General features: G+C 43.0%; 3 protein-coding genes and 1 pseudogene across 4 annotated transcripts in view; 1 reads left to right on the top strand and 3 right to left on the bottom strand.

The window, feature by feature from the left end:
- Positions 1 to 25,210, top strand: part of ddx42 (DEAD (Asp-Glu-Ala-Asp) box helicase 42) — a 48,680-nt gene that overhangs the window by 4,652 nt on the left and 18,818 nt on the right. The gene's annotated exons all lie outside the window — the stretch shown is intronic.
- LOC123998763 (STE20-related kinase adapter protein alpha-like) overlaps positions 1 to 25,210 on the bottom strand; it is a 40,420-nt gene that overhangs the window by 4,272 nt on the left and 10,938 nt on the right. The window lies entirely within an intron of this gene.
- Positions 1,132 to 4,839, bottom strand: LOC123998991 (annotated as a pseudogene).
- LOC123998759 (RUN domain-containing protein 3A-like) lies at positions 6,823 to 25,151 on the bottom strand. Of its 2 annotated transcripts, none has more exons than XM_046303885.1 (11): positions 24,897 to 25,151; positions 13,491 to 13,618; positions 11,468 to 11,601; positions 11,235 to 11,320; positions 11,042 to 11,131; positions 10,872 to 10,952; positions 10,588 to 10,753; positions 9,161 to 9,318; positions 8,906 to 9,025; positions 8,380 to 8,471; positions 6,823 to 8,074 (listed from the first exon to the last, which is right to left on the bottom strand). In XM_046303885.1, the coding sequence occupies exons 1-11, from the start codon at positions 25,001 to 25,003 to the stop codon at positions 7,932 to 7,934; spliced, it is 1,305 nt and encodes a 434-aa protein (XP_046159841.1). In that variant the 5' UTR covers positions 25,004 to 25,151; the 3' UTR covers positions 6,823 to 7,931. The 2 variants fall into 2 exon arrangements, with proteins under 2 accessions (XP_046159841.1, XP_046159842.1); XM_046303886.1 differs by having other exon boundaries at positions 13,503 to 13,618; positions 24,897 to 25,150.

The raw sequence follows: 25,210 nt of genomic DNA, 5'->3' as shown, positions 1-25,210 counted from the left end.
AGTTTATGGATATTGGCTGGAACTGGAACACACGGCTGTATATGTCGATCCAGAGCATACCAAACATGCTCAATGGGTGACATGTCTGGTGAGTATGCAGGCCATGCAAGAACTGAGACAGTTTCAGCTTCCAGCTTGCAGATCCTTGCGACATAGGGCCATGCATTATCATGATGAAGTATGAGGTGGTGGCAGCAGATGAACGGCACAACAATGGGCCTCAGGATCTCATCACAGTATCTCTGTGCGTTCAAATTGTCATTGATAAAATGCAAATGTGTTCGTTGTCCTGAGCTTATGCCTTCCCATACCATAACCCCACCATGGGGTACTCTGTTCACAACAAAGACATCAGCAAACCGTTCACCCACACAACACCATACACGCCGTCTGCACGGTACAGTTGAAACTGGGATTCATCCATAAAGAGCACACTTCTCCAGTGTGCCAGTGGCCATGAAAGTGAGCATTTATCCATTGAAGTCGGTTACGAAACCGAACTGCAGTCAGGTCAAGACCCTAGTGTGGACGACGAGCACGCAGATGAACTTCCAGAGATGGTTTCTGACAGTTTGAGCAAAATTCTTCGGTTGGGCAAATCCAGTTTCATCAACTGTCCAGTTGGTTGGTCTAAGATGAGTCCGCAGGTGAAGAAGTCAAATGTGGAGGTCCTGGGTTGGTGTGGTTACACGTAGTCTGCGGTTGTGAAGCCTGGTTGGACATACTGCTAAATTCTCTAAGACCACGTCGAGGTGGATAATAGTAAAGTTAACATTAAATTATCTGGCACAGTTCTGGTGGACATTCCTGCAGTACGCATGGCAACTGCACGCTCCCTCAAAACTGGAGACATCTGTGGCATTGCATTGTGCGACAAAACTGCACATTTTAGAATGTCATTTTATTGTCCCCAGCACAAGGTGCACCTGTATAATGATCATGTTGTTTAATAAGCTTCTTGATAATCATCCACCTGACAGGTGTGGCATATCTTGGAAAATTAGAAATTCACTAACAGGGACGTAAACACATTTGTGCACAACATTTGAGAGAGAAGCTTTTTTGTGCATATGGAAAATGGCTGGGATCTTTAATTTCAGCTAATGAAACATGGGACCGACACTTTACATGTTGCGTCTATACTTTTGTTTAGTATATCATTTATCAAGACATTGTCAATATTGGATCAACTTGAGTGTTACAAAGGCCAATATACAAGCCAGGATGTTGAGTTCTGTTCAGATCTTGCAACTTGCCCATAGATCTACCAAATGATGTTAGCTGATGCTGCTGAAGTAAGACATTGAAAATCAGAGCTCTTATCATATATTCTGAAACAATATGATGCAACAGACCTGCGTTGGAGAAGAAAACAAATCAAATGGCCAGTAACGCTTCAGTGATCTGCTCCAAGGGGCCTCTTATACAGTTCAAACTACCCGGGTTGAGGTTAAAATTATTATTGATTTATTAAATCGCACCCACCAATATGGAACCTCAGCTAACATAGTATGTCACTGGAAGACAGCATTTTAACCATATAATTAGGAATTAGAATAGTATTTAATAGGATCTCTATGACTAATGACAGACTCAATTTATGAATACATACTGTAACTAGGCAAATATCCAGACGAGATCATGATGAATTGGTTTAAACTAGCATGGACCTTTTCAAAGACTTTAGTAACAACATTGGTTTTAATGTTTGCAAGACAACTCTACAAGAGAATGACATCATTAATTACGGTGTGAGCATGTATATTATTATTTATTATCAGGGATGTCACTGTCAAATCCATAGAAAGGGATCTCTGCTTATTCCTCTCTGGTCTCACCCAGCTTTGGGTTGTGGCCCCCCACTGGACTGAGATGGTACAGGAAGTAATCTAGCATGTACATTCTGACTGGCTCAACGTAATGGAAGGATACAGATGAATTGGAGCAACAGTCTGGACCCTGACAGAGGGAGAAAGAAAGGAAAAAAACAGATGAGCAGGAAGCTCAATGGCACTGAAGGGAGGTCATTTGATATGTGTTCTACTGAGAGTGAAGACCTACTTACCACTTTGGAAGGGTAATAGTTGTACTGGTGGAACCATTTGGGCAGTATATCTTCGGTACAGAGAAGTCTACCCAGCCACAGGGGTGGAAGGTTTCCCTGTGTTGGTGGTCTCTAGAGTCCCCTGCCGGGACTCCCAGCTTCTGGAGGCAGAAGCCCAGTAGTAGGTCCTCTGCAGAGGTGGACTGGGTGCAGGTTCCATGGTGCAGGGCCCTGACGTAGCGTCTCACAGACTCGCGGCTCAGTACATAGCCAGCACCACCACTCATGTAGCCTTGATGGACAAAGCGGCGAAAACGTCTGCCCAGATACACAGGCTTGTCTGGGCTGAACCGAGACAGGAGCAGACGCAAGTTTTCCACAATTACATAGGTGTCATCATCAGCTTTGAGGAACCAGTCAGCCTTGTCTAGGTAACTGGAAATGGAGGGAAAGAGGAGGGTCAAAGACAGAGTTTGTCTCCTTCACCAGCACATACAAATAGTGCTTTCATAACACATTCCTCACCCCTTGACCTTTCTTACATTTTGTTGTGTTACAGCCTGAATTTAAACTGGATTAACCCCATAAAGTCAAAGTGGAATTATTTTTTTAGAAATCTATGACAAGACTTCATAATGGCTGTCTAGCAATGATCAACAAAACTCAAAGATCTTTAAAAAGAATAAATGTATAAATATTGTACCATCCAGGTGTACAAAGTTCTTAGAGACTTACCCAGAAACACTCACAGCTGTAATCACTGCCAAATATGATTCTAACATGTATTGACTCCGTGTGTGAATACTCATGTAAACGAGATAATGTTTTTAGAAATGCTTGCAAATTTATAGGACATTGTATGTAGATGGGTGACCAAAAAAAGTGCATCTTTACATAGGTCACCTGACTGACAGTCTGTCATCAGCCCATCCATCCACATTGCACTACATACATTTGGTAAGTATTCAGACCCCTTCACTTTTTCTTACATTCCAGTCTTATTCTAAAATTGATAAAATTCTTTATTTTCTAAATCAATCTACACACAATACTCCATCACAAAACAAAAACAGTTTTTTATACATTCTGCAAATGTCCAAAATAGAAACTGTAATATTACATTTGCATAAGTATTCAGACCCTTTGTTGAAGCACCTTTGGCAGCAATTACAGCCTCGAGTCTTATTGGGTATGATGCTACAAGCTTGGCACACATGTATTTGGTGAGTATCTCACATTCCTCTCTGCAGATCCTCTCAAGTTCTGTCAGGTTGGATGAGGAGCTTCGCTGCACAGCTATATTCATGTTCGATCAGGTTAAAGCCCGGGATCTGGCTGGGCCACTTAAGAACATTGAGACTTGTCCCGAAGCCACTCCTGCATTGCCTTAGCTGCGTGCTCAGGGTCTTTGTCCTGTTGGAAGGTGAACCTTCATCCCAGTCTGAGGTCCTGAGCGCTCTGGAGCAGGTTTTCATCAAGGATATCTCTGTACTTTGCTCCATTCATCTTTCCTTTCCTTCGATAATGCCTAGTCTCCCTGTCCCTGCCACTGAAAAAAATCCCCACAACATGATGCTTCCATCAGACGTGACGCTTGGCATTCAGGACAAAGAGTTCAATCTTGATTTCATCAGACCAGGGAATCTTATTTCTCATGGTCCGAGAGTCCTTTAGGTGTCTTTTGGCAAACTTCAACGGGCTGTCATGTGTCTTTTACTGAGGAGTGGCTTCCGTCTGGCCACTACCATAAATAACTGATTGTTGGAGTGCTGCAGAGATGGTTGTCCTTCTGGAAGATTCTCCCATCTCCACAGAGGAACTCTGGAGCTCTGTCAGAGTGACCATCGGGTTCTTGGTCACCCCCGATTGCTCAGTTTGGCCAGGCGGCTAGCTCTAGTGAGAGTCTTGGTGGTTACAAACTTCTTCAATTTAATAAAGATGGAGGCCACTGTGTTCTTGAGGAACTTCAATGCTGCAGAAATGTTGTGACCCTTTCCCAGATCTGTGCCTCGACACAATCCTATCTCAGAGCTCTTCGGACAATTCCTACAAGCTCATAGCTTGGTTTTGCTCTGACATGCACTGTCAACTGTGGGACCTTATATAGACAGGTGTGTGCCTTTCCAAATCATGTCCAATCAATTTAATTTACCACAGGTGGACTCCAATCAAGTTGAAGAAACATCTCAAGGATAATCAATGGGAACAGAATAGACCTGAGCTCAATTTCAAGTCTCATAGCAAAGGGTCTGAATACTTATGTAAATAAGGTGTTTCAGTTTAAGGTATTTGCAAACATTTCTATAAACCTGTTTTCACTTTGTCATTATAGGATATTGTGTGTATATTTAATTTGATAAATTTTAGAATACATCTGTAACAGAACAAAATGTGGAAAAATTGAAGGGGTCTGAATACTTTCCAAATGCACTGTAGATCTCCTATATCACATGGATTCTAGACCACCAGAACCATGTCCTCCATCAATGTGAGAGAGATTCGGAGAACATACTGGTGTTGTGGGAGCATTACCCGTCATGCAGTAAGTTGAAAGCGGCCATGGTCTTATTGTACAGGTTGGCCCGTCCCTCCTCTGTTGCCAGAGCCAGCACGGTCCCAGGGAACAGGAGGTCCGGCTTAGAGCTCATGAAGAGCAGTGTGTCACAGCGAGGCCCCCAGGTGTTCACTATGTGTTTAGCTCTGATCCACAGAGTCTGGGGTGAGGTCAACACCCAGCAGAGCAGTCGACCCGAAGAGGGGTGGGGGAGGGGGCAAAGGTGAGAGGACTGAGGCATTAGTGGCAACAGCAGAGTGGTGCACTGAGAGAGAGAGAGAGAGAGAGAGAGAGAGAGAGAGAGAGAGAGAGAGAGAGAGAGAGAGAGAGAGAGAGAGAGAGAGAGGATCATGTGGCTGAGTGTATTGGAGATATTCAGAGAGGTGTAAAAAAAATACTGTAGCTCCAATTTACCTGAAGGAAGCTCACCCAAGAGGCTGCTGGTCCGTGAGGACAAGGGCACTGTCTCCTGAGAGATCTGATATGCTTTGTAGTAAGCAATGGCCATGAAACAGAGACAGAACCCCAACACAAAGCCAGCACAGAACATAAAATCCAAGAGCCTGGAAGGCTTTGAAGGGGACTTCGACATAATCATCTGCACAAGACAAAATCATATTGTAAAAGTAATGTCTAGGTTGACAAAAAAGTGCATTCGCAGACTAAGTCAATTAAAAACCAATCTGGTTTATAATAAGTTGCAACAAGGAGACACATCCAGCACAGAAAATGTCTAACAGACATCTTGGAGACTGGCCCTTATATACTAATCAGACAGCACCAAATGTTAGTCATAAACGTGGACCTTCAATTGTGTAGGCAAAACTAAACGTCCCTCGTCTGTCAAGAATGTTGAATACAATTACTGGAACGTACTCTGATGATTGTCCTGGGTGTTGGTCGTTCAGCTAGTCAGAATATGACAGAATATCCACAGGAAAGTATTAAACAGACTTCAAAACATGGCTCTGTGTGTGGCAATCAAGATGTGTTTGCTCATGGCTGAACACACAAGATGGAAGTACATGCACACATAATACAAGGTGTTTACATGGTTTTGTGCCAAGTGCTAGAAATGTCTACTTCAGTACCGGTGCGCTAAAAAGCTGGGTAAACAATACTTTCCAATGGATATTTTCTCTCAAATTTCCAACAGCTGAAGGACCAACTGCACAGACAACCAATAGAGTAAGTTCAAATGTAACTTTATTCAACATTCTGGCTTGTAAGGAACATTACCACAATTCTGCAGTGCTTTGCTTCAGACTATATACCAAGAATTGGTATAAAAGTCTGATTTATTCAACTATGGAAACACCAGCCCAAGAAGCTTGTGGTTTGTCAAAACAGAAGGCAGTGACTTGGTCAGCTGCTACAGAGTCACAGTGTCATAAATACAATACTACAGTGAATAATACGTGTGTCCTTGTACATCGTCTGGCATCACCCACTATCAACAGATAGGAGATTAATCCAGAACATAAGTCTAGTGACCATCAACCCACACCTTGAGTGTCACAAACACTGGACGTCATGTGTGTTACAGAAAGGGAAAATAGAATTATGCTAAGCAGTGTTAATCACTCTAAACTAAAATGTGAATTTAGTGATCTAAATGTCCCATTACCAACATGCATAGACCTACAAATCAATCATAAATCTTACATTTGGTTTTTACAAAGTTCTATCAAACATACCAACCCTCTGCCTTCCAGAAACAGAACAATGACCTGATGTGACGGTTAATTGGACACCACCCCTGCAGACGCACTGCCCACCAATTGATTGATTTGGGGACACAGTAAATGGACCACTAGATGGTGCCATGGAGCACCTTGGACACAATCCTGGGCCCAGTTTATCAAAAATTATCAATCTGGATTTCACCTTTCGTACAGGATTAAATGCATAGAAATATATTGAATAGAAAGGTATCCACATTCAAGACAATGATTTGTCCATTCTACTTCTGTGCATTTAATCACATCCTGCAGGTGTGCAGCACAATGTACTGAAATCAGTTACTTTTTTCCTGGTCCAATAGCTTACTAACATACTTGTCTCAACTAATCAAGGGCTGCTTAAATGGAATCCTTTTGTTAGTAGAAAATCAACATGAGTATTACAGATGTATACTGTTGAAACCAGTGGAGTAGTTCAGGGTAAACATACTTTAATAACATTTACGCCCCTTGCAGAGAAAAAATTACTCACTGAAAAGGGATTGACATAACAAAAATAAGGCAGTTTATTGCAACTAATAGCATTGGTCATTGAACAAAAATAACCAAATATGCATGTGTAAAAATAACAGAACACTTGATTTATAAAATCAGATTCATCAACAAAATATAAAAAGCAAAGTGACAACAAAACTGTTGATAGACAGACGTAACCAATTGCTGCACACATGAACACATACTGAAACAGTAATGTCTGATTACTCAAACAGGTCAGTGATCTGGAGATTCAGGCCATCCAAAACCCAGTACAATGGAGGAACAATGCCAATATCATTCAGACACATGCATCAAATACACATCTAGCCACTATGTTAGCAACACTCAACCTGCAGCCACTCACAAATACCTAAGAATAGCTGATGTTTTTGTTAGAATTCAGTTCATCCTTCTCCTCCAAGTGTTCTGACTTAATCGCAAATGCATCATTCCAGTTTGTCTGTCATTTTGACAGGCAGGCAAGAGGATAGTATAGGCTGAGGCAGGGCTGGGACAGACTGACACACAGACAGTACAATGACCAGATGTGTCAGGTGCAGAGAAAGACTTGGATAAGGAGATCTAGAGGAGGAGAATTTAAATAGATAAATAAATATGCTTTTGGATAGTTTTGTATCTTTGAATTACGCTAGTTAGATGAGTCCAAAAGGCATTAAATACAGGCCAACATTTTGACATAGGAATTCACACACACAACAGTGAAAGAGCAGGATGGACAGTGTGAGGATATGAGAGAGGGTGTGGGTGAGGAGGGAGGGTGTGGGTGAGGAGGGAGGGTGTGGGTGAGGAGGGGCACAGACGAACTAGGATCCTTTTAGTTTCATTATAACTTTAATTTAATCCACACAAAAATCCAGAAATATTGAAGAGCTTTTCCCCTCTAATCTTTGCAGATATGAAGCAGTGGGTTGAGTGGAGTTGGTTGGAGAAGGGTTTGGTTGAAAAGGGTTTTGTTGGTAACTGTGTTAATAGTGACAGTAGGTAGGTAGATGTTCATGATCTATTGAGTGTCTCCAGGTTCAGGCAGGCGGTTGGGGTTGGTTGGTTGTTGGCTTTGCGCTGGGCAGACATAGCTCTGTTGGCATGGCGCCCCCTAGCTGGGGGAGAGTGCAGGGCTGGGTTCCATGCTGATGTTGACCAGACACTCACTGGACTTGAGGCTGGACATGGACTTGCAGCTGGGGAGAGAGGCCAGAGAGCCACAGAGACCCAGCATAGAAGGGGTGTAGTCTTTTCCTACAGAGGAGAGAATAGACAAAACACAATAAAACTCTGTCCCTAAAGCACACGTTGGCTACCAGCATAACTTAAACACCCACATAAAATACACCATAGACACTGTTCAAACATGCCTTTGTATGTGCGCTTGTGAGGACATGTGGATGCATTCTTCTAAGTGGGTTTCTGTTTCTGTGTGGTCTTGTGTTGATGCATGTATGACAGTGGGTGACTCGGTTCACATATTTCTGCAGCATCAGTATGCATTGCTGTGTGTCTACAAATGTGTTTGTATAATGTACATTTATCTGTTGAGCACCGACCTGTATCTCCGTTCTGTTGCCCATCGGTCTTCTGGGAATCAGAGTTCAGACTGACGTCAGCTGAGAGCTGCTCCAAACTGTGGAAGCTTCTCCTGAAGGGATGAGTGACATCATGAAATACTGTTACAATAACATCTGTGTAGAAATCGCTTCGACATTTCCTGTTTGCTAAAATTATAATAGTTAGCCTAATTTTAGTTTATGTGACAAAACAAGTAAGTGTAGTGTAGAGAATCATTGTACCATCCAAACCGCTGTGAAATATATTTTCCATAACCAAAACACGCTGTTTGAAGATGCTGTACAAAACCGAAAGTAAAAGATGCAAAAATTAAACTTAAGAACGGGAAGCATATAAATACCACACATTGAACAGATATACACTTCCTTTCAATGAAAATGACATGTCTATATCACCCATTTCTATGTGAATTTGTTTGAGTCGCACAAAAAGTTACATATTGCAGCTTTAAATGTACAGTATCACAAAATCACACATATACACACACTCATTCAGTAGATATACCTGCGGAAGAGCTTGACGTCCCCCTGGTTGTTGTAGCCTCGTATGGAGGGCCACTGGTTGACCAGAGGGATGGACAGATCCTTAGTCAGGTGGGAGGAATCACAGGGGATGAGGGCAGTGCTGGAAGGAACACGCTTGTGATTAACTCTTAACACCATCTGATATGTGATGTACTGCATGTGTGTGTCTGTTTATGATGTTTTATGTGTCTCCATCATGTATAGCAGTGTGTGTGCATTTGTATACTGCTCTCACAGTTGTGCCTGCAGCTCCAGTACGATGGACTCCAGCTCCTTCTTCTCCTGCAGGCTCTGGACTCTGAGCTCCTCCAGCCTGACACTCAGCTTCTTGTTCTCCGTCTCCACGTTCTTCAGCTGGGACTCCCGCAGACGCACCAGCTCCTCCAGGTAGCCCTGCATCACAGACACAGACCCAGACGCAGACACACAGTTAGAAGATAGGACTGGAGTGCACACAGATAGACTGTGTTCTGCATACCCCAAAAGTACATAATTATTACTCTATATACAGTGCCTTCGGAAAGTATTCAGACCCCTTGACTTTTTCCACATTTTGTTACGTTACAGCCTTATTCTAAAATGGTTCAAATCAAATAAATTCCTCATCAATCTACACACAATACACCATAATGACACATTTTAGAAAATGTAGGCAATCTTAAAAACTGGAATACCTTATTTACATAAATATTCAGACCCTTTACTATGAAACTCGAAATTGAGCTCAGATGCATGCTGTTTCCATTGATCATCCTTGAGATGTTTCTACAACTTGATTGGTTTCCACCTGTCGTAAATTCAATTGATTGGACATGATTTGGAAAGGCTCACACCTGTCTACATAAAGGTCCCACAGTTGACGTTGCAGAGCAAAAACCAATCCATGAGGTCGAAGGAATTGTCCGTAGAGCTCAGAGACAGGACTGTGTCGAGGCACAGATCTGGGAAAGTGTACCAAAACATGTCTGCAGCATTAAAGGCCCCCCAAAACACAGTGGCTTCCATCATTCTTAAATTGAAGAAGTTTAGAACCACCAAGGCTCTTCCAGAAGGACAACCATCTCTGCGGGACTTTACCAATCAGGCCTTTATGGTTGAGTGGCCAGATGGAAGACACTCCTCAGTAAAAGGCACATGAAAGTCCACGTGGAATTTGCCAAAAGTCACCTAAAGACTCTCAGACCATCTGGTCTGATGAAACCAAGATTGAACTCTTTAGGTCTGAATGCCAAGAGTTACATCTGGAGGAAACCTGGCACCAACCCTACGGTAAAGCATGGTGTTGGAAGCATCCTGCTGTGGCGATGTTTTTCAAAGGCAGGGACAGGGGGACTGCTCAGGATTGAGGGAAAGATGAACAGAGCAAAGTACAGCGATATCCTTGATGAAAATGTAATGTAATGTAATGTAAAACCTGCTACAGAGCACTCAGGATCTCAGACTGGGGTGAAGGTTCACCTTCCAACAGGACAACAACCCTAAGCACACAGCCAAGACAACGCAGGAGTGGCTTCGGGGACAAGTCTTGAAATGTCCTTGAGTGGCCCAGCCAGACCCTGGACTTGATCCCGATGGAACATCTCTGGAGACCTGAAAACCTGGAAGATATTCTATACCCCATGTCTTTAGGAATGTAAGGTTATCAGCAGGTCAAAAGGTCACCTTTTGTGCGTACACAATCTTAAACCTCTGCTCCATCTTGCGACACTTGTTCCTCCAGCTCTCCTCGTCGGTGACCAGGGGGATGTAAGGGTGTTCTGGGACACTTTCGTCACTGGCACTGCTGTCCACACTGCACCGGTCATCCTCATCACTCAGGTAGTCATAGCTGTAAGCAGGGGACATATAGCAGGGGAGTGACACACCGCTTATAGTCATATCTATGGGTATGACTAAGCTACTGACTAGTATGACATATTCACGAAGTGGGCATGTGGTTGTCTCACCTCTGAGTGAACTTCAGGTAAGGTGTGAAGTCAATCACAGCAGGGGACTTACCATCCAGCGCCTCCCCCTTCAGGCAAAAACTAGACAGAGAAAGAATTGTGAACTTTAAGATAACAATGTAACAAATCATAATGCTATGATTCTGCAGGCCTGAGTAATGCTGCCTCACCTGAAGTCTATGGCACTGAGGCCAATGAGCATGCCTGTCAGAACAGTGGCCTCCTCTCTCAGTATGATGGCTCCGTCATCATAGAACCTCCTGCAGGGCAAAGCCTTATGATTAGTCATGTTTTGCATGTTGTTTCTAAGGTAACTTGGGAGTTAATAGGCTAGATGGGATACTATTTTGTGGTATATCTGACCTGGTTGTCCGTGTGTCCCTCAGGGCTGTGGCCACATACTCAGACAGACGCTTCTCCATCAGCGCCACACGGATCCATGCCCGACCCTGCAGGAAACAATGGAAGGAGAGAAAGAGAAAAAGAGAACGAAAGGGGGGGGGGGGGGGGTCAGTGGGAACGAGGGCGTGAGTGCCAGCTAAGGGATTTTTTGATCTAGTGACACACACACACACACACATGATCCCAGTCCTTGCCTTGGCTCGTGAGGTGCTGATGTTCTCAATGTTTTCGATGCTGGCGATGCAGTTGTTCTGCACCTTGCTGCATGCCAGCCGGATGTAGTCCCAGAAACTTCGCTGGCCATCAGAGATGAACCAGCTTCCTGGACCTGGTCCACAGATAAAACACTGACAATGACTCCCATCTCCTACAACAGCCCACACAGTGTTCCTGTCGCTCAACGCAACACAGCAGATTGGCTTTACATCCAACTCTTTAACTCAGTCAAAACAGATGGGCATGCCATGAGCTCATGTAAAAATCATTACATTTGCCTTATACAGTGGGGCAAAAAAAGTATTTAGTCACCCACCAATTGTGCATGTTCTCCCACTTAAAAAGATGAGTCATGTAATTTTCATCATAGGTACACTTCAACTATGACAGACAAAATGAGAGAAAAAAAATCCAGAAAATCACATTGTAGGATTTTTTATGAATTTATTTGCAAATTATGGTGGAAAATAAGTATTTGGTCAATAACAAAAGCTTATCTCAATACTTTGTTATATACCCTTTTTGGCAATGACAGAGGTCAAATGTTTTCTGTAAGTCTTCACAAGGTTTTCACACACTGTTGCTGGTATTTTATTTTCCTCCATGCAGATCTCCTCTAGAGCAGTGATGTTTTAGGGCTGTTGCTGGGCAACACGGACTTTCAACTCCCTCCAAAGATTTTCTATGGGGTTGAGATCTGGAGACTGGCTAGGCCACTCCAGGACCTTGAAATGCTTCTTACGAAGACACTCCTTCGTTGCCCGGGCGGTGTGTTTGGGATCATTGTCATGCTGAAAGACCCAGCCACGTTTCATCTTCAATGCCCTTGCTGATGGAAGGAGGTTTTCACTCAAAATCTCACGATACATCGCCCCATTCATTCTTTCCTCTACACGGATCAGTCGTCCTGGTCCCTTTGCAGAAAAACAGCCCCAAAGCATGATGTTTCCACCCCCATGCTTCACAGTAGGTATGGTATTCTTTGGATGCAACTCAGCATTCTTTGTTCTCCAAACACGACGAGTTGAGTTTTTACCAAAAAGTCCTATTTTGGTTTCATCTGACCATATTACATTCTCCCAATCTTCTTCCGGATCATCCAAATGCTCTCTAGCAAACCTCAGACGGGCCTGGACATGTACTGGCTTAAGCAGGGGGACACGTCTGGCACTGCAGGATTTGAGTCCCTGGCGGCGTAGTGTGTTACTGATGGTAGGCTTTGTTACTTTGGTCCCAGCTCTCTGCAGGTCATTCACTAGGTCCCCCCGTGTGGTTCTGGGATTTTTGCTCACCGTTCTTGTGATTATTTTGACTCCACGGGGTGAGATCTTGCGTGGAGCCACAGATCGAGGGAGATTATCAGTGGTCTTGTATGTTTTCCATTTCCTAATAATTGCTCCCACAGTTGATTTCTTCAAACCAAGCTGCTTACCTATTGCAGATTCAGTCTTCCCAGCCTGGTGCAGGTCTACAATTTTGTTTCTGGTGTCCTTTGACAGCTCTTTGGTCTTGGCCATAGTGGAGTTTGGAGTGTGACTGTTTGAGATTGTGGAGGTGTCTTTTATACTGATAACAAGTTCAAACAGGTGCCATTAATACAGGTTAACGAGTGGAGGACAGAGGAGCCTCTTAAAGAAGAAGTTACAGGTCTGTGAGAGCCAGAAATCTTGCTTGTTTGTAGGTGACCAAATACTTATTTTCCACCATCATTTGCAAATTAATTCATTAAAAATCCTACAATTTTCTGGATTTTTTTTCTCATTTTGTCTGTCATAGTTGAAGTGTACATATGATGAAAATGACAGGCCTCTCATATTTTTAAGTGGGAGAACTTGCACAATTGGTGGCTGACTACATACATTTTTTCCCCACTGTATGTGTGACATTATACATATTATGTAAATAGATAAATAGTAACATTTGAAACTAGGGTAAGCCTTGAGGCTTCCGTATCCTGAGTTAGAAGACCGAGAGACTGATGGACACTTCCATGTCCTGTACCTGTTATGTTACCTTTGAAGCGGTGGCTGAGGATGTGTTCCAAGATTGCAGCGAAGTTGACAAACTCCTCGGATGAGTCATCGATGGGCTCGGCTGTGTACTTTTCCAGGAGTGTCTTCACCGAGAATCTAAAAGAGAGGAGAAGAGAGAGACAGAGGAATGAGAAACAAACAAGATAACTACGTACGTATTTGCGAAACTATTATATATGCAATAAAATGCAAGTAGCAAAGAGGTACAGTATGTTGAAAGTAAAGAAATCATGTAAAAAACAACAGTAGAAGCAGACAGGCAGAGACAAATGTACTACTGTACTTGACTTGTGCTAAACAATAGCTGAGATTAGTTCTTTGGGAGCAATGCCATTGAATGCATCTGAGGTCACCCCCAATTGTCTTGTGTGCAACACAATGTCCCCCTTCAGATGCTCCGCAAAGTGTCCGTGACAACAACACAATTAACCCCCTTGTCCCAACCAATGGCAGATGACACGGTTGTCGGCGTAGCAGCCTTTGTTCAGTATGGGCTTCCAGGTCCTGTCCGTCCCTTGGTCTGATCCCTGTAAGGAACCAGCCGGCATCAGAGTATGACCAATACGACCCCCCCCCCCCCCCCCCCCCCTCTTTATACACGGTGGTCTGATCTATTTGGGACAGCTGTAGCCACTGATTTAGTTTGGTTGATGACCTCAAGATTTCATTGTACATCCCACTGAGAGCTAAGCGCAAGAGGCTATGCTGTGTCTGCTGAGTGTAAGCTAAGAGAGAGTCCAGGCACAGACTAGGGCTGACTGCCTCTTGTTCCATGGGAAACACTAGCATCACGGAGGGCAAGACTGCCCTGGCAGTGGGCAAAACTTCCATAGCCAGGGGCAAGACCACGGTCGCGATGGGCAACACCTCCGTCTCCAGAGGAGTGACCACCACCTCCATGGGGGACTCCACCATCAGTAGGGAGAAGACCACAGTAGCTCTTGGCGGAGCTAGTTTCACCAGGGGAACCACCACCACCTCCTTCCGGAAGGCTCTAATGCCAAAGCGCAGGACCACCTAGAATAAATGGACAGGAGCTCAGACGCCACGTCCAAGACTCCCAAAACAACCAGGACATCAAAAAAAGACTTGACTGAAGAGGAGGAGTGGAAAGTCACCTTCCTGTCCAGCAAGACTAGCTTCACTAAGGGCAGGATCTTGATTCTGAAGACTAAGTACGCCATCTCCTGGGGCAAGTCCTCTGTCTCGTGGAGCAGAACCACCGCTACCCTGGGAAAGATCACTGTGACCATGGGAAAGACCTCCGTGACACGAGACCAGACCACCAGCTCTCTGACCACTCTCACCTTCACCCATGGAGAGAAGTCTGTGTCTGTGGTCAAATCCAGCCTCACTAGGGGCAGACAAACTACACGGAACATCTACTGGGATTTCCACCTGTGATTAATGTATACGGTTTCACTCAAAACAGAGGGACTTTTATCTGCTCAGGTTCAGCAGGTCAGTAGTAGCTTAAATCATGTCCATTTGTAATCAATTATTCCATGTGTCTGATCAATGTGCAGCATTCTGCAGCTCCAGTGTCAATGAAGCATTCATGTTTTCGAAGAAAAACATTGAGCATGTCTTTCAAAATGAATCCCACGTGATGAGGATGTGTTACGGATCTAACAGGCTTCAAATCAGATATTCCGATGTGTGACGGAGGAGATGAGGTTGGTGGTGTGTTGGCAGGGAGGGAGGCAGGAGGGCACAGCTGTGTGTGGTGTATGTGGAGACACTGGACAGAGCATGTGTCATCATCAGTGTGCTGTTCAACAGAGAACCTCAACGGTAATTCTCTGAGGCAAAAATACAGTTTAAATGTCCCCATTTGTTATAAAACAACAATTTGCATGCTGATTAAATTGGTCTGTTTCAAGGTTGAACACATTACAATTACTATGCTATGTTCAGTTTATAAAGGACGGTCTTAAACTAGGAAATGTGTCTGTCATAACTGATTGATTGATGTAACCTGATGCTTATAAAATAACTGCTTCAACACGGTTTGACTTGATTTTGTTTGTGTGCAAATTTGACATATTATATAACATACAAGTACTAGGAAACAAATGATATGTACTGTCCTGAAGTGGAATAATGAATTATTTTCATACTAAAGGACAAGGACCATAGACAAATGGAATAGAAGATTATCTGATCATCTCTAGATGGAATAGACCATTTTATGGACACAGACACTTCGAAAAATCCTAAGAGCCACACCCATATTGGAGACTGAAGCCACATTGCACATTTGAGAAGAGAGGTCATAGGTCATTGATGGAAAACATGAACTTACGTCAACATCCTTGCCTATATAATAATGTCTCACATGATATGTTTCATGATGCACATGTTCTATACAGCTTCACACAGAACTAAGGACTTACAATCAGGGGATATAGGCAACAATGCCGCAGGATCAAGTGATGTCACCACATATTGTCCTCTGGGCAACAATGTCTCCTTCAGCCGCGTCGTGGTGGTGATGGGACAATCGTTCCACTGTACCAAGCCCTCAGATAGGCTACAGCCACCTACGGCTGCCTCTGTCCAATCACAGGGACACATGGGTGGTATGTGGCCTTCCAGAGCCCACGTCTATAAGCTCAACGAAGGCATTATGTGACACGGGGGTAGCACTATCCACGCTTAGCATTCTGGTCTACTCTGGACTCTCGTTACTGTTACTATCACAACCAAGCTTTACTGAGCGGGGTGTGCTGCATGAGCGTGCAATGTGTCGCGCCGAGTGAACCCCAAAATCCACCACCTCAGCAGGGTCAGGAATTCAACCTTCTTCTCAATGGGCAACACCAGCATCACCGAGGGGGAAGACGGCCCTCTCCCTGGGAAACACCACTATCAAGAGGGGCAAGACCAAGCTCACTGTGGGCAACTCGTCTATCACCAGGGGCAAGAAGACCACTTCTCTGGGCACCTCCACCATCGCCAGTGCCAAGACCAAGCTCACTATGGGCAATGCCTCCTTCAGCAGGGGCACCACCACCACCTCGTTTCGAAAAGCCTTTTTCGCCAAACGCAAGACCCTCTAGATGAGAGGGGACATCATTGGGTGGATGGACTGGTGGCTAACTCAACAAAACGTAAAGACAACATACAACAACAACATCACAGGGGACATAAGGACATCACTGCAACATCTACACAGGCTGTATCTAAACTCACTTCTAAAACACTGGATTATTTTGCTTTGGACCATTTTACTGTTTTGATCAACAGGATTTTATCAAGGAAACAGGTCAGTGGTTTTAGAATTCTTAGATGTGTTCTACTCTACCCATGATTTTAGGTGAGTTATGTGTTATGCAGAAGTCAATGTCTGTTGTACATGTTATTGTTGGACACCCTATTCAGTTGTCTAGAGAACAAAACTTTGGGAACATTTGGCTTGCGACATTGTTGCAATATTCTATGACAATTAGGCACTTTAGGTATTTCTGCAGTACTGATATGTCAAGGAAATACGTAGTTAGCAAGATAGTCATCTCAGATTATCAGTCAAATCAGTTTGATTACAACATCAGAATCTAATACTGTGGTTGAATGATTAGAAATTGATAATGTCTCTCAATATGAAGGGGAGTTAGAGCAGTAATAACTGGTAGGACTTAAATACTAATGGATTGAGTGCCACAGCAAGATACACTTGGTACGATTTGTCACTGAAAAACAACTGCCTGACTTAAAACAAACATCTTTTGTGCCCCCTCTCACTCCTCTTGGATCCCAGACAAACCACCTCTCAGTTCTCTTCAAACATCCTCTTGTTCTTTTTGCTACCTTTCCTACTGTACTTACGTTCAGTTGTGCTTCATTTACAATACAATTTAGAATCAGGGTTCTCTAATTTGTCCAAAATAATCTCAGAAGATTAGGATTGACAGCTCTCAATCACAATTTTATCTCTGCCCCACTTTGTCTGGCTCTCTCCCTCATCACCCCCCTCCCCTCTCCTCTCTCCAGTCTTGACCTAACCAGCAGGATCAGCTGACACTGGAGGATTCCTCCCTGGCCACGGCCATGTGAAGTGAACACTGTCTGTCTGATGGTGTGTTTCAGATTCTCTACTGGGTGTGCGTGCACCTGGAGGATCCCTCCCATAGGGGAGATGAGCTCAGCCAAGGGAGGAGATGCAAGTCCTGTGTCTATGCGCCATGCAATATCATGGGAGCAGATAGAATTAGTTTACTTTTTTGCTCTGACGGAGAGATTACAAACGTTATGACCAAAATAATGTGTCACATCAGGCAATATTGATAGCTGGAAGGGTGTGCCTCACATCTCAGTGAAGTGAATGTGAAGGGAATGAGGAACCAGGCAGGGTGTCTCATGGCCAGTGTATGTGCATTTGGAGGAGTAGAAAAATAGAGGTGCTGGGCTGGGAAGAACTGAGGGCATAATTCATAATAATGAACATGATGAGGGATGTGATATGAAGGGTATAGTATGTCACAGACAGTAGATATGGTAATAGGAGAGGAAATAGGTGGGGAAAGGTTCAAGTGATATATACTGGAATGTTAAGTGTTTGGTCCTGCTGGTAACGTTCACATTGCAATGCCAATGAACCTTGCTTATGTTTAGTAAGGCAGAGGTCATTTGTGCAATAATATGCTAGAAATATGTGAAAACAAGAGGATAATCAGGCTGAAAAGAACACCAATATTACAATGAAAAATGTGTTATTCTATGATGGCAGGCTCCGAGTGCTGCTTTAATGTGCACAATGAACAATGGGACAGCAACTTCTGAGTGGATGAGAAGGGTTTTTATGAGGAAAAATGTAGAGCAGTGGAACCCTGAGGCTGAGAGAGAGAGGCTGAGAGAGAGAGAGAGAGAGGCTGAGAGAGAGACAGAGAGAGAGAGGCTGAGAGAGAGAGGCTGAGAGAGAGAGAGAGAGAGGCTGAGAGAGAGACAGAGAGAGAGAGGCTGAGAGAGAGAGACAGAGAGAGAGAGGCTGAGAGAGAGAGACATAGAGATAGAGGCTGAGAGAGAGACAGAGAGAGAGTCTGAGAGAGAGACAGAGAGAGAGTCTGAGAGAGAGACAGAGAGAGAGTCTGAGAGAGAGAGAGAGAGAGAGAGAGAGAGAGAGAGAGAGAGAGAGAGAGAGAGTCTGAGAGAGAGTCTGAGAGAGAGTCTGAGAGAGAGAGAGAGAGAGAGAGAGAGAGAGAGAGAGAGAGAGAGAGAGAGAGAGAGAGAGAGACAGAGACAGAGAGAGACAGAGAGAGAGTCTGAGAGAGAGAGAGAGAGAGAGAGAGAGAGAGAGAGAGAGTCTGAGAGAGAGACAGAGAGAGACAGAGAGAGACAGAGAGAGACAGAGAGAGAGAGAGAGAGAGAGAGAGAGAGAGAGAGAGACAGAGAGAGAGAGAGAGAGAGAGAGAGAGAGAGAGAGAGAGAGAGAGAGAGAGAGAGAGAGAGAGAGAGAGAGAGAGAGGTGAAGAGTGGGACCATTTGTGGTGCTTTGCCATTGTTTAACACAAGAAAGGACACACTCAGAGTGAAGAACCATACTTAACAGTCCCTCACAGAAGCCACATTCAAGTTTCAAAGTACTTCACAATCACTGTGCAGCTGGTCCCACTTTATATGTCCTCCTCAGGATATTGCAACAGAGACAGTAATGGCCCATTCTCCCCAGCCACACCCAAAACAATTGAAGGCTTCAACACTCAAAAGATGACTTGCTCTTCCTTCTCATCTCATCCACCTTTATTTACAGGGAGCACGGGTGCAATAGGGTAGGACCTCCAAATCTTTAACTATCTTATTTATGTTGTTTTCTTAGGTTCAACGTGTTGGCACCAACAGTGTTCATCCAGTCATGGACCTCGTCATGAGAGCTCTTAGGCTAGAATATGCAACAAAGTAAAATATCAACTGGCCTGTAACAAGATTCCCTAGTGATAGCTGTTTCTCCTGGTTTGGCCTCTTTTCAATAAGGTAAAATAACAGCTATTGGTACAGTCTGTTTCTCTCAGATGAACCAAGTACAGATGACACTCTGGTCCCGCCATGTTTTAAAAACATATGTAGCCCATAGCAACAGCTATACTGTTATGTAAGACTTATTTTATTCTTGACATTTTTTTATTATTCTGGCCATGGTAAATACTTATAAATGAAAGCCAGCTTAAGGCATGTGCGGTATCTCCTTCTAAAGTTATTTTTTTCTCAGGACTTGAAAAGTTCATGGTGCCAAGTTCCAACTGAGATTTCTTCAGTCATTTTCAAACACACATCAAAATAGTACATGAATACATTAGACTTTTCCACATGGAGACTACCAGCAGGACCATGCTGTATATCTATGACCTCTGCTGACTTAACTATTGACCTAAGAACTTTGACCCAGGGAAGCAACAATAGTTCCCTGTGATGTTGAGAGTATTTCCAGATTTCCGTCACTGTACTGTCTATTGCTGTGCATGGAAATCTCTGTCATCAAAATAAGTTGAGTCGATGAAACATGATGTAATGGGGAGGTCACTTTGACACATCAGATCACTGCATTTTAGAAGTCACTATATCTTGGCTTTGGTGTCAAAAATAGGGCCAACCCATGAGATGTGCCATCACAGAGTAAGCCTACTAGTATTACTGAACCCTACTATATCAATATAGCACTAAAACAACAATGTTAATGACTTGGAGGAAGAGCTTTGAATGAGAGTGCGATGCCACTTTGGCAAAAATCCATTATGATCCCTGATGACAAATTGGCATGGGGATGAAGTACTGGGTCCAGCATTTCACCAAGGGAAAACAGATTCAAATTAAGTAATCAAGAACAACTCTGAATGTTCTATTATCATACACAAATAGGCCTCAAAACAAGGATTTACTTCCAAAAAAATGAACATTTGGAAATCCAAACATGTTAATCTATGTGTGCCGATGTCTGGTAAATGTGTATGTTGTGATAGTGGAGGAAATGTTTTGTATTCAAATTGAAAATATATACACGTGCACTAGTGTTAGAAGAAGGATCATGCTTGGGCTGGTGTGCTAACTGAACACTAATTTGGGCTTCGTTGGGAGGGATGGCTAATGATCTGAAGATAACTGTGTCCATATCAGTCAAACCTTTTTTATGACTCCCTCCATTACTCTTGGCATTAGTCTGGAGCACAGATCCACCCTCTATTCTTTGCCCCAAGGCTGCCCTGCTCTGCCCTGCTGGTAGCCCTTCCTACACAATGAGACACACACACAACATCAGCCTGACTCTATGCACAGCCAGAGGTCCTGAGGTCACAAACACTCACAACCTTTGTCAACTTGAACACCACCTGGGACAAGGGCTGTCATTGGCTGACACATGGAAGTATTATACACGTCTGTCTGGCAGGAAAAGAGGCCTCTATGACTTACAGCCCATCTTAGACTGCACAATACAAAAGGTAGACTTGACATCGACACAGATGCTTTCAGATATTCAAAGCCTGGGGAATATATGTACTACCCTTGCATTAAACTTAATTCATAGCTCTCATTGAAAAGTAATTCATGTCTTTCCCAGTGGAGACAACTGTATGATTAGCATTACTGATGAAAAACTGTTGTGAACATTTTTGTTTTGTTTTGTGTCCTGTGCCTGTGTCTTTAAATGTCTTGGATTAAATGTCCTTGGCACGGTCAGTGTATGAAAAATGACCGAACTGCAACAAATGTCTCTTTGTTCTCTCACTAATCCTTCCTGGAGTCTGAAGTCTGTGTCTTTGAAAACATTCTTTATTTATGGTCATGATCCATGTATGTTCTATGTGTTCTATTACACTATGTTCCACTAAATGCAGACAGAACCCTTGACAGAGAGGTGCTGTAATAAAAAAAGTGCTTGATCGTGTTCCTGGAGTTTTCATTTGTCTCTATTCTTCTATCCAAGCAGCAAACAAACACTAAACTCAACATGTCATATCATGAGGATGTGGCCAATGTCGATGTCATCGGATTGGAAGGATGGCAAGATTTCCATGATTTGTAACAATGAACCATATAAGCCTACCAACACTCCACATTGAATGCGTAACTCATTTTCTGCTATTTTCTGTCTAGAAATTATTTAGTGAGAGCACCAGGAGCTTGAGTGATGTCACTCCCGTTGGTCCCCTTAGAACAATGTCTCCCTCAGGAGATAAAATGTTGTGTCCCTGACAGCAAGACAATGGGTCTCCTGGCCGCACAGAATGACAGCACACACTGGACACATACAAGCCTCGTCTGATAGGTTCACGTCTAATCATGAGGGTGCCCACAGATAATATATTCACATTGCTAACATACAAGCTGCAGGCCACAGACCCACACGTTTCTGAGGCAACAATCCAGTTGCTGTTCCTACTGGAGCTCCTTATATGAAGACAGGGATATAAACCATGATGACTCAGATGGAGATGAGGACACACAGTGAAGAGGAAGCTTACAGTATAGATTAGAGGTCGACCGACTATGATTTTTCAACGCCGATACCGATTATTGGAGGACCAAAAATAGCAGATACCGATTAATCGGCCGTTTAATTTTTTTTTTTGTTTGTAATAATGACAATTACAACAATATTGAATTAACACTTATTTTAACTTAATATAATACATCAATATAAATCAATTTAGCCTCAAATAAATAATGAAACATGTTCAATTTGGTTTAAATAATGCAAAAACAAAGTGTTGGAGAAGAAAGTAAAAGTGCAATATGTGCCATGTAAGAAAGCTAACGTTTAAGTTCCTTGCTCAGAACATGGGAACATATGAAAGCTGGTGGTTCCTTTTAACATGAGTCTTCAATATTCCCAGGTAAGACGTTTTAGGTTGTAGTTATTATAGGAATTATAGGACTATTTCCCTCTATACCATTTGTATTTCATTAACCTTTGACTATTAGATGTTCTTATAGGCACTTTAGTATTTCCAGTGTAACCATATAGCTTCCGTCCCTCTCCTCGCTCCTACCTGGCTCAAACCAGGAACACAACGACAACAGCCACCCTCGAAGCATTGTTACCCATGCAGAGCAAGGGGAACAACCACTCCAAGTCTCAGAGCGAGTGACGTTTGAAACGCTATTAGGTCCCACCCCACTAACTAGCGAGCCATTTCACATCGCTTACACCAGCCTAATCTCGAGAGTTGATAGACTTGAATTCATAAACAGCACATTGCTTGAAGCACAATGAAGAGCTGCTGGAAAAACGCACGAAAGTGCTGTTTGAATGAATGCTTACGAGCCTGCTGGTGCCTACCATCCCTCAGTCAGACTGCTCTATCAAATCATAGACTTAGTTATAACATAATAACACACAGAAATACGAGCCTTAGGTCATTAATATGGTCGAATCCGGAAACTATCATCTCGAAAACAAGACGTTTATTCTTTCAGTGAAATACGGAACCGTTCCGTATTTTATCTAACGGGTGGTATCCATCAGTCTAAATATTCCTGTTACATTGCACAACCTTCAATGTTATGTCATAATTACGTAAAATTCTGGCAAATTAGGCTGCCCAAACTGTTGCATATACACAGACTCTGCGTGCAATAAAAGCAAGAGAAGTGACACAATTTCACCTGGTTAATATTGCCTGCTAACCTGGATTTCATTTAGCTAAATATGCAGATTTAAAAATATATACTTCTGTGTATTCATTTAAAAAAAGGCATTGATGTTTATGGTTAGGTACACATTGGAGCAAGGACAGTCCTTTTTCACGAATACGCACTGCATCGATTATATGCAACGCAGGACATGCTAGATAAACTAGTAATATCATCAACTTTATGTAGTTAACTAGTGATTATGATTGATTGCTTTTTATAAGATAGGTTTAATGCTAGCTAGCAACTTACCTTGGCTTCTTACTGCATTCGCGTAACAGGCAGGCTCCTCGTGGAGTGCAATGAGAGGCAGGTGGTTAGAGTGTTAGACTAGTTAACCGTAAGGTTGCAAGATTGAATCCGCGAGCTGACAAGGTAAAAATCTGTCATTCTGCCCCTGAACGAGGCAGTTAACCCACCGTTCCTAGGCCATCATTGAAAATAAGAATGTGTTCTTAACTGACTTGCCAAGTTAAATAAAGATGAAATAAAAGGTGTAAAAAAATAATTAATAAATCAAATCAGCCAAATCGGTGTCCAAAAATACCTATTTCCGATTGTTGAAATCGGCCCTAATTAATTGGCCATTCCGATTAATTGGTCGACCTCTAGTATAGATGCATAAGGACACAGAGACAAGACACATTGGGTATTTTGCAAAAACACATATGCACTCTTGAAATAATTGTGAATATATATATATATATATATATATATATATATATATATATATATATATATATATATATATATATATATATATAAATATAAAATTTAATAGAGTATTATATTATATTAATTTACATGACAAATGTTTATCATCATGAAGTATTCACATTAATTATGCCTTTACAAATAGGAATATTCTAGGATGGAGCACTGATGATACATTAGCCTACATTGGGTAAAACATAACTTCTCCTTCACCAAGTTATCAAATAGCATTCCCATGACAACCAGACACAGGGGTATGACTGCTATATTATCAGCAGTATCAGCTGTAGGTATCAGTTACTCTGGTATAGATGAGCTGGCAAAAATGTTGTAGGCCTATACATTTTCTCTGAGAGCCACCGGGAGAAATTTCTCTGGGTGTTTTTAGTGCATAATGAGTACAGCACAGCAGCATTCAATGACCATAATAAACATCCGATTTCACTGTGATGTCATTATCTTGGAGCCGCATTTCTATAAGCGGTAAATAATGTCCTCGCTCCAAGAAGGTTGTCGTCATTGCGACATCACCGACCCGGGAATTCTGGTGGACCTATGCTCTCTCAAACACAGGCCTCGCACACCCCATTTAATCCACTTTCCTTTCAAATAGGCCGACATAGCGGCGGAGACAGCGGGGTGTCCACCAAGGTGAAACCGCATATGTGGCTGTTTATTTTTAAAGCGATCTGATTCTCTCTCACCGTTATTTACCAAGATAAAAAAAACATATAACATTTATCCATTTACATTTCCCCAAGTAGCCTAATGTATAGGCTACCACAGTGCCCATAGTTGTGAAATATGTTGCCTTTTGTTTTTCTTTTCGTTTTCTTATGAGAATGTATAATTGGGAACAAACAACACAGGACGGAGAGCTGGCACTAACACTTAACTATTGCAGCCGCAAATTATTCGAACGCTTAATACATTGTAGCCTAAGCCATTACACATTTATTTCCATGCATGCATTAACTAATATGTGTGGTTAACATGACGTGCCAACCACACGAAACCTCTGCTCCCTTGTGTTTACCTGCAAACGGTGATGAGATTTTTTCGCTCCACGCCGACGCTCCGAGAAGATGCCTTTTTCGATGTCAAACCCATAGCCATTGCTTTTCGGACACAGCCGGATTCCATTCAGCAGCGGTACGGAGCCTTCCGGTAGCCCAGCACCACCAAGACCCCTCCCTCCGCAGGCCTATGCCATATATTCCGGTGTCCTCACTTCTCCGCAAGAATCTGATGCTTAATTAGTGGGCTCTACGTTGACGCACAACGATGGAGTTGTGCAGGGTCGAGTTGGGCAGGGTGAATAGACAGAGAGTATAATTAAAATACCCTCTG

Source organism: Oncorhynchus gorbuscha, linkage group LG16 (genome assembly GCF_021184085.1).
Source record: "Oncorhynchus gorbuscha isolate QuinsamMale2020 ecotype Even-year linkage group LG16, OgorEven_v1.0, whole genome shotgun sequence".
Classification (NCBI taxonomy): domain Eukaryota; kingdom Metazoa; phylum Chordata; class Actinopteri; order Salmoniformes; family Salmonidae; genus Oncorhynchus; species Oncorhynchus gorbuscha.
The sequence above is the reverse complement of the archived record's forward strand: the minus strand, read 5'-3'. Positions and strand labels throughout refer to the sequence as shown.

Excerpts from the sequence above, each read along its gene's own strand:
- LOC123998759 (XM_046303885.1), bottom strand. The coding sequence starts at position 25,003 with ATGGAATCCGGCTGTGTCCGAAAAGCAATGGCTATGGGTTTGACATCG. Across the intron at positions 11,132-11,234 it reads AGGGACACACGGACAACCAG|GAGGTTCTATGATGACGGAG; the intron begins GTCAGATATACC and ends TTTGCCCTGCAG. Across the intron at positions 10,953-11,041 it reads CTCAGTGCCATAGACTTCAG|TTTTTGCCTGAAGGGGGAGG; the intron begins GTGAGGCAGCAT and ends TTCTCTGTCTAG.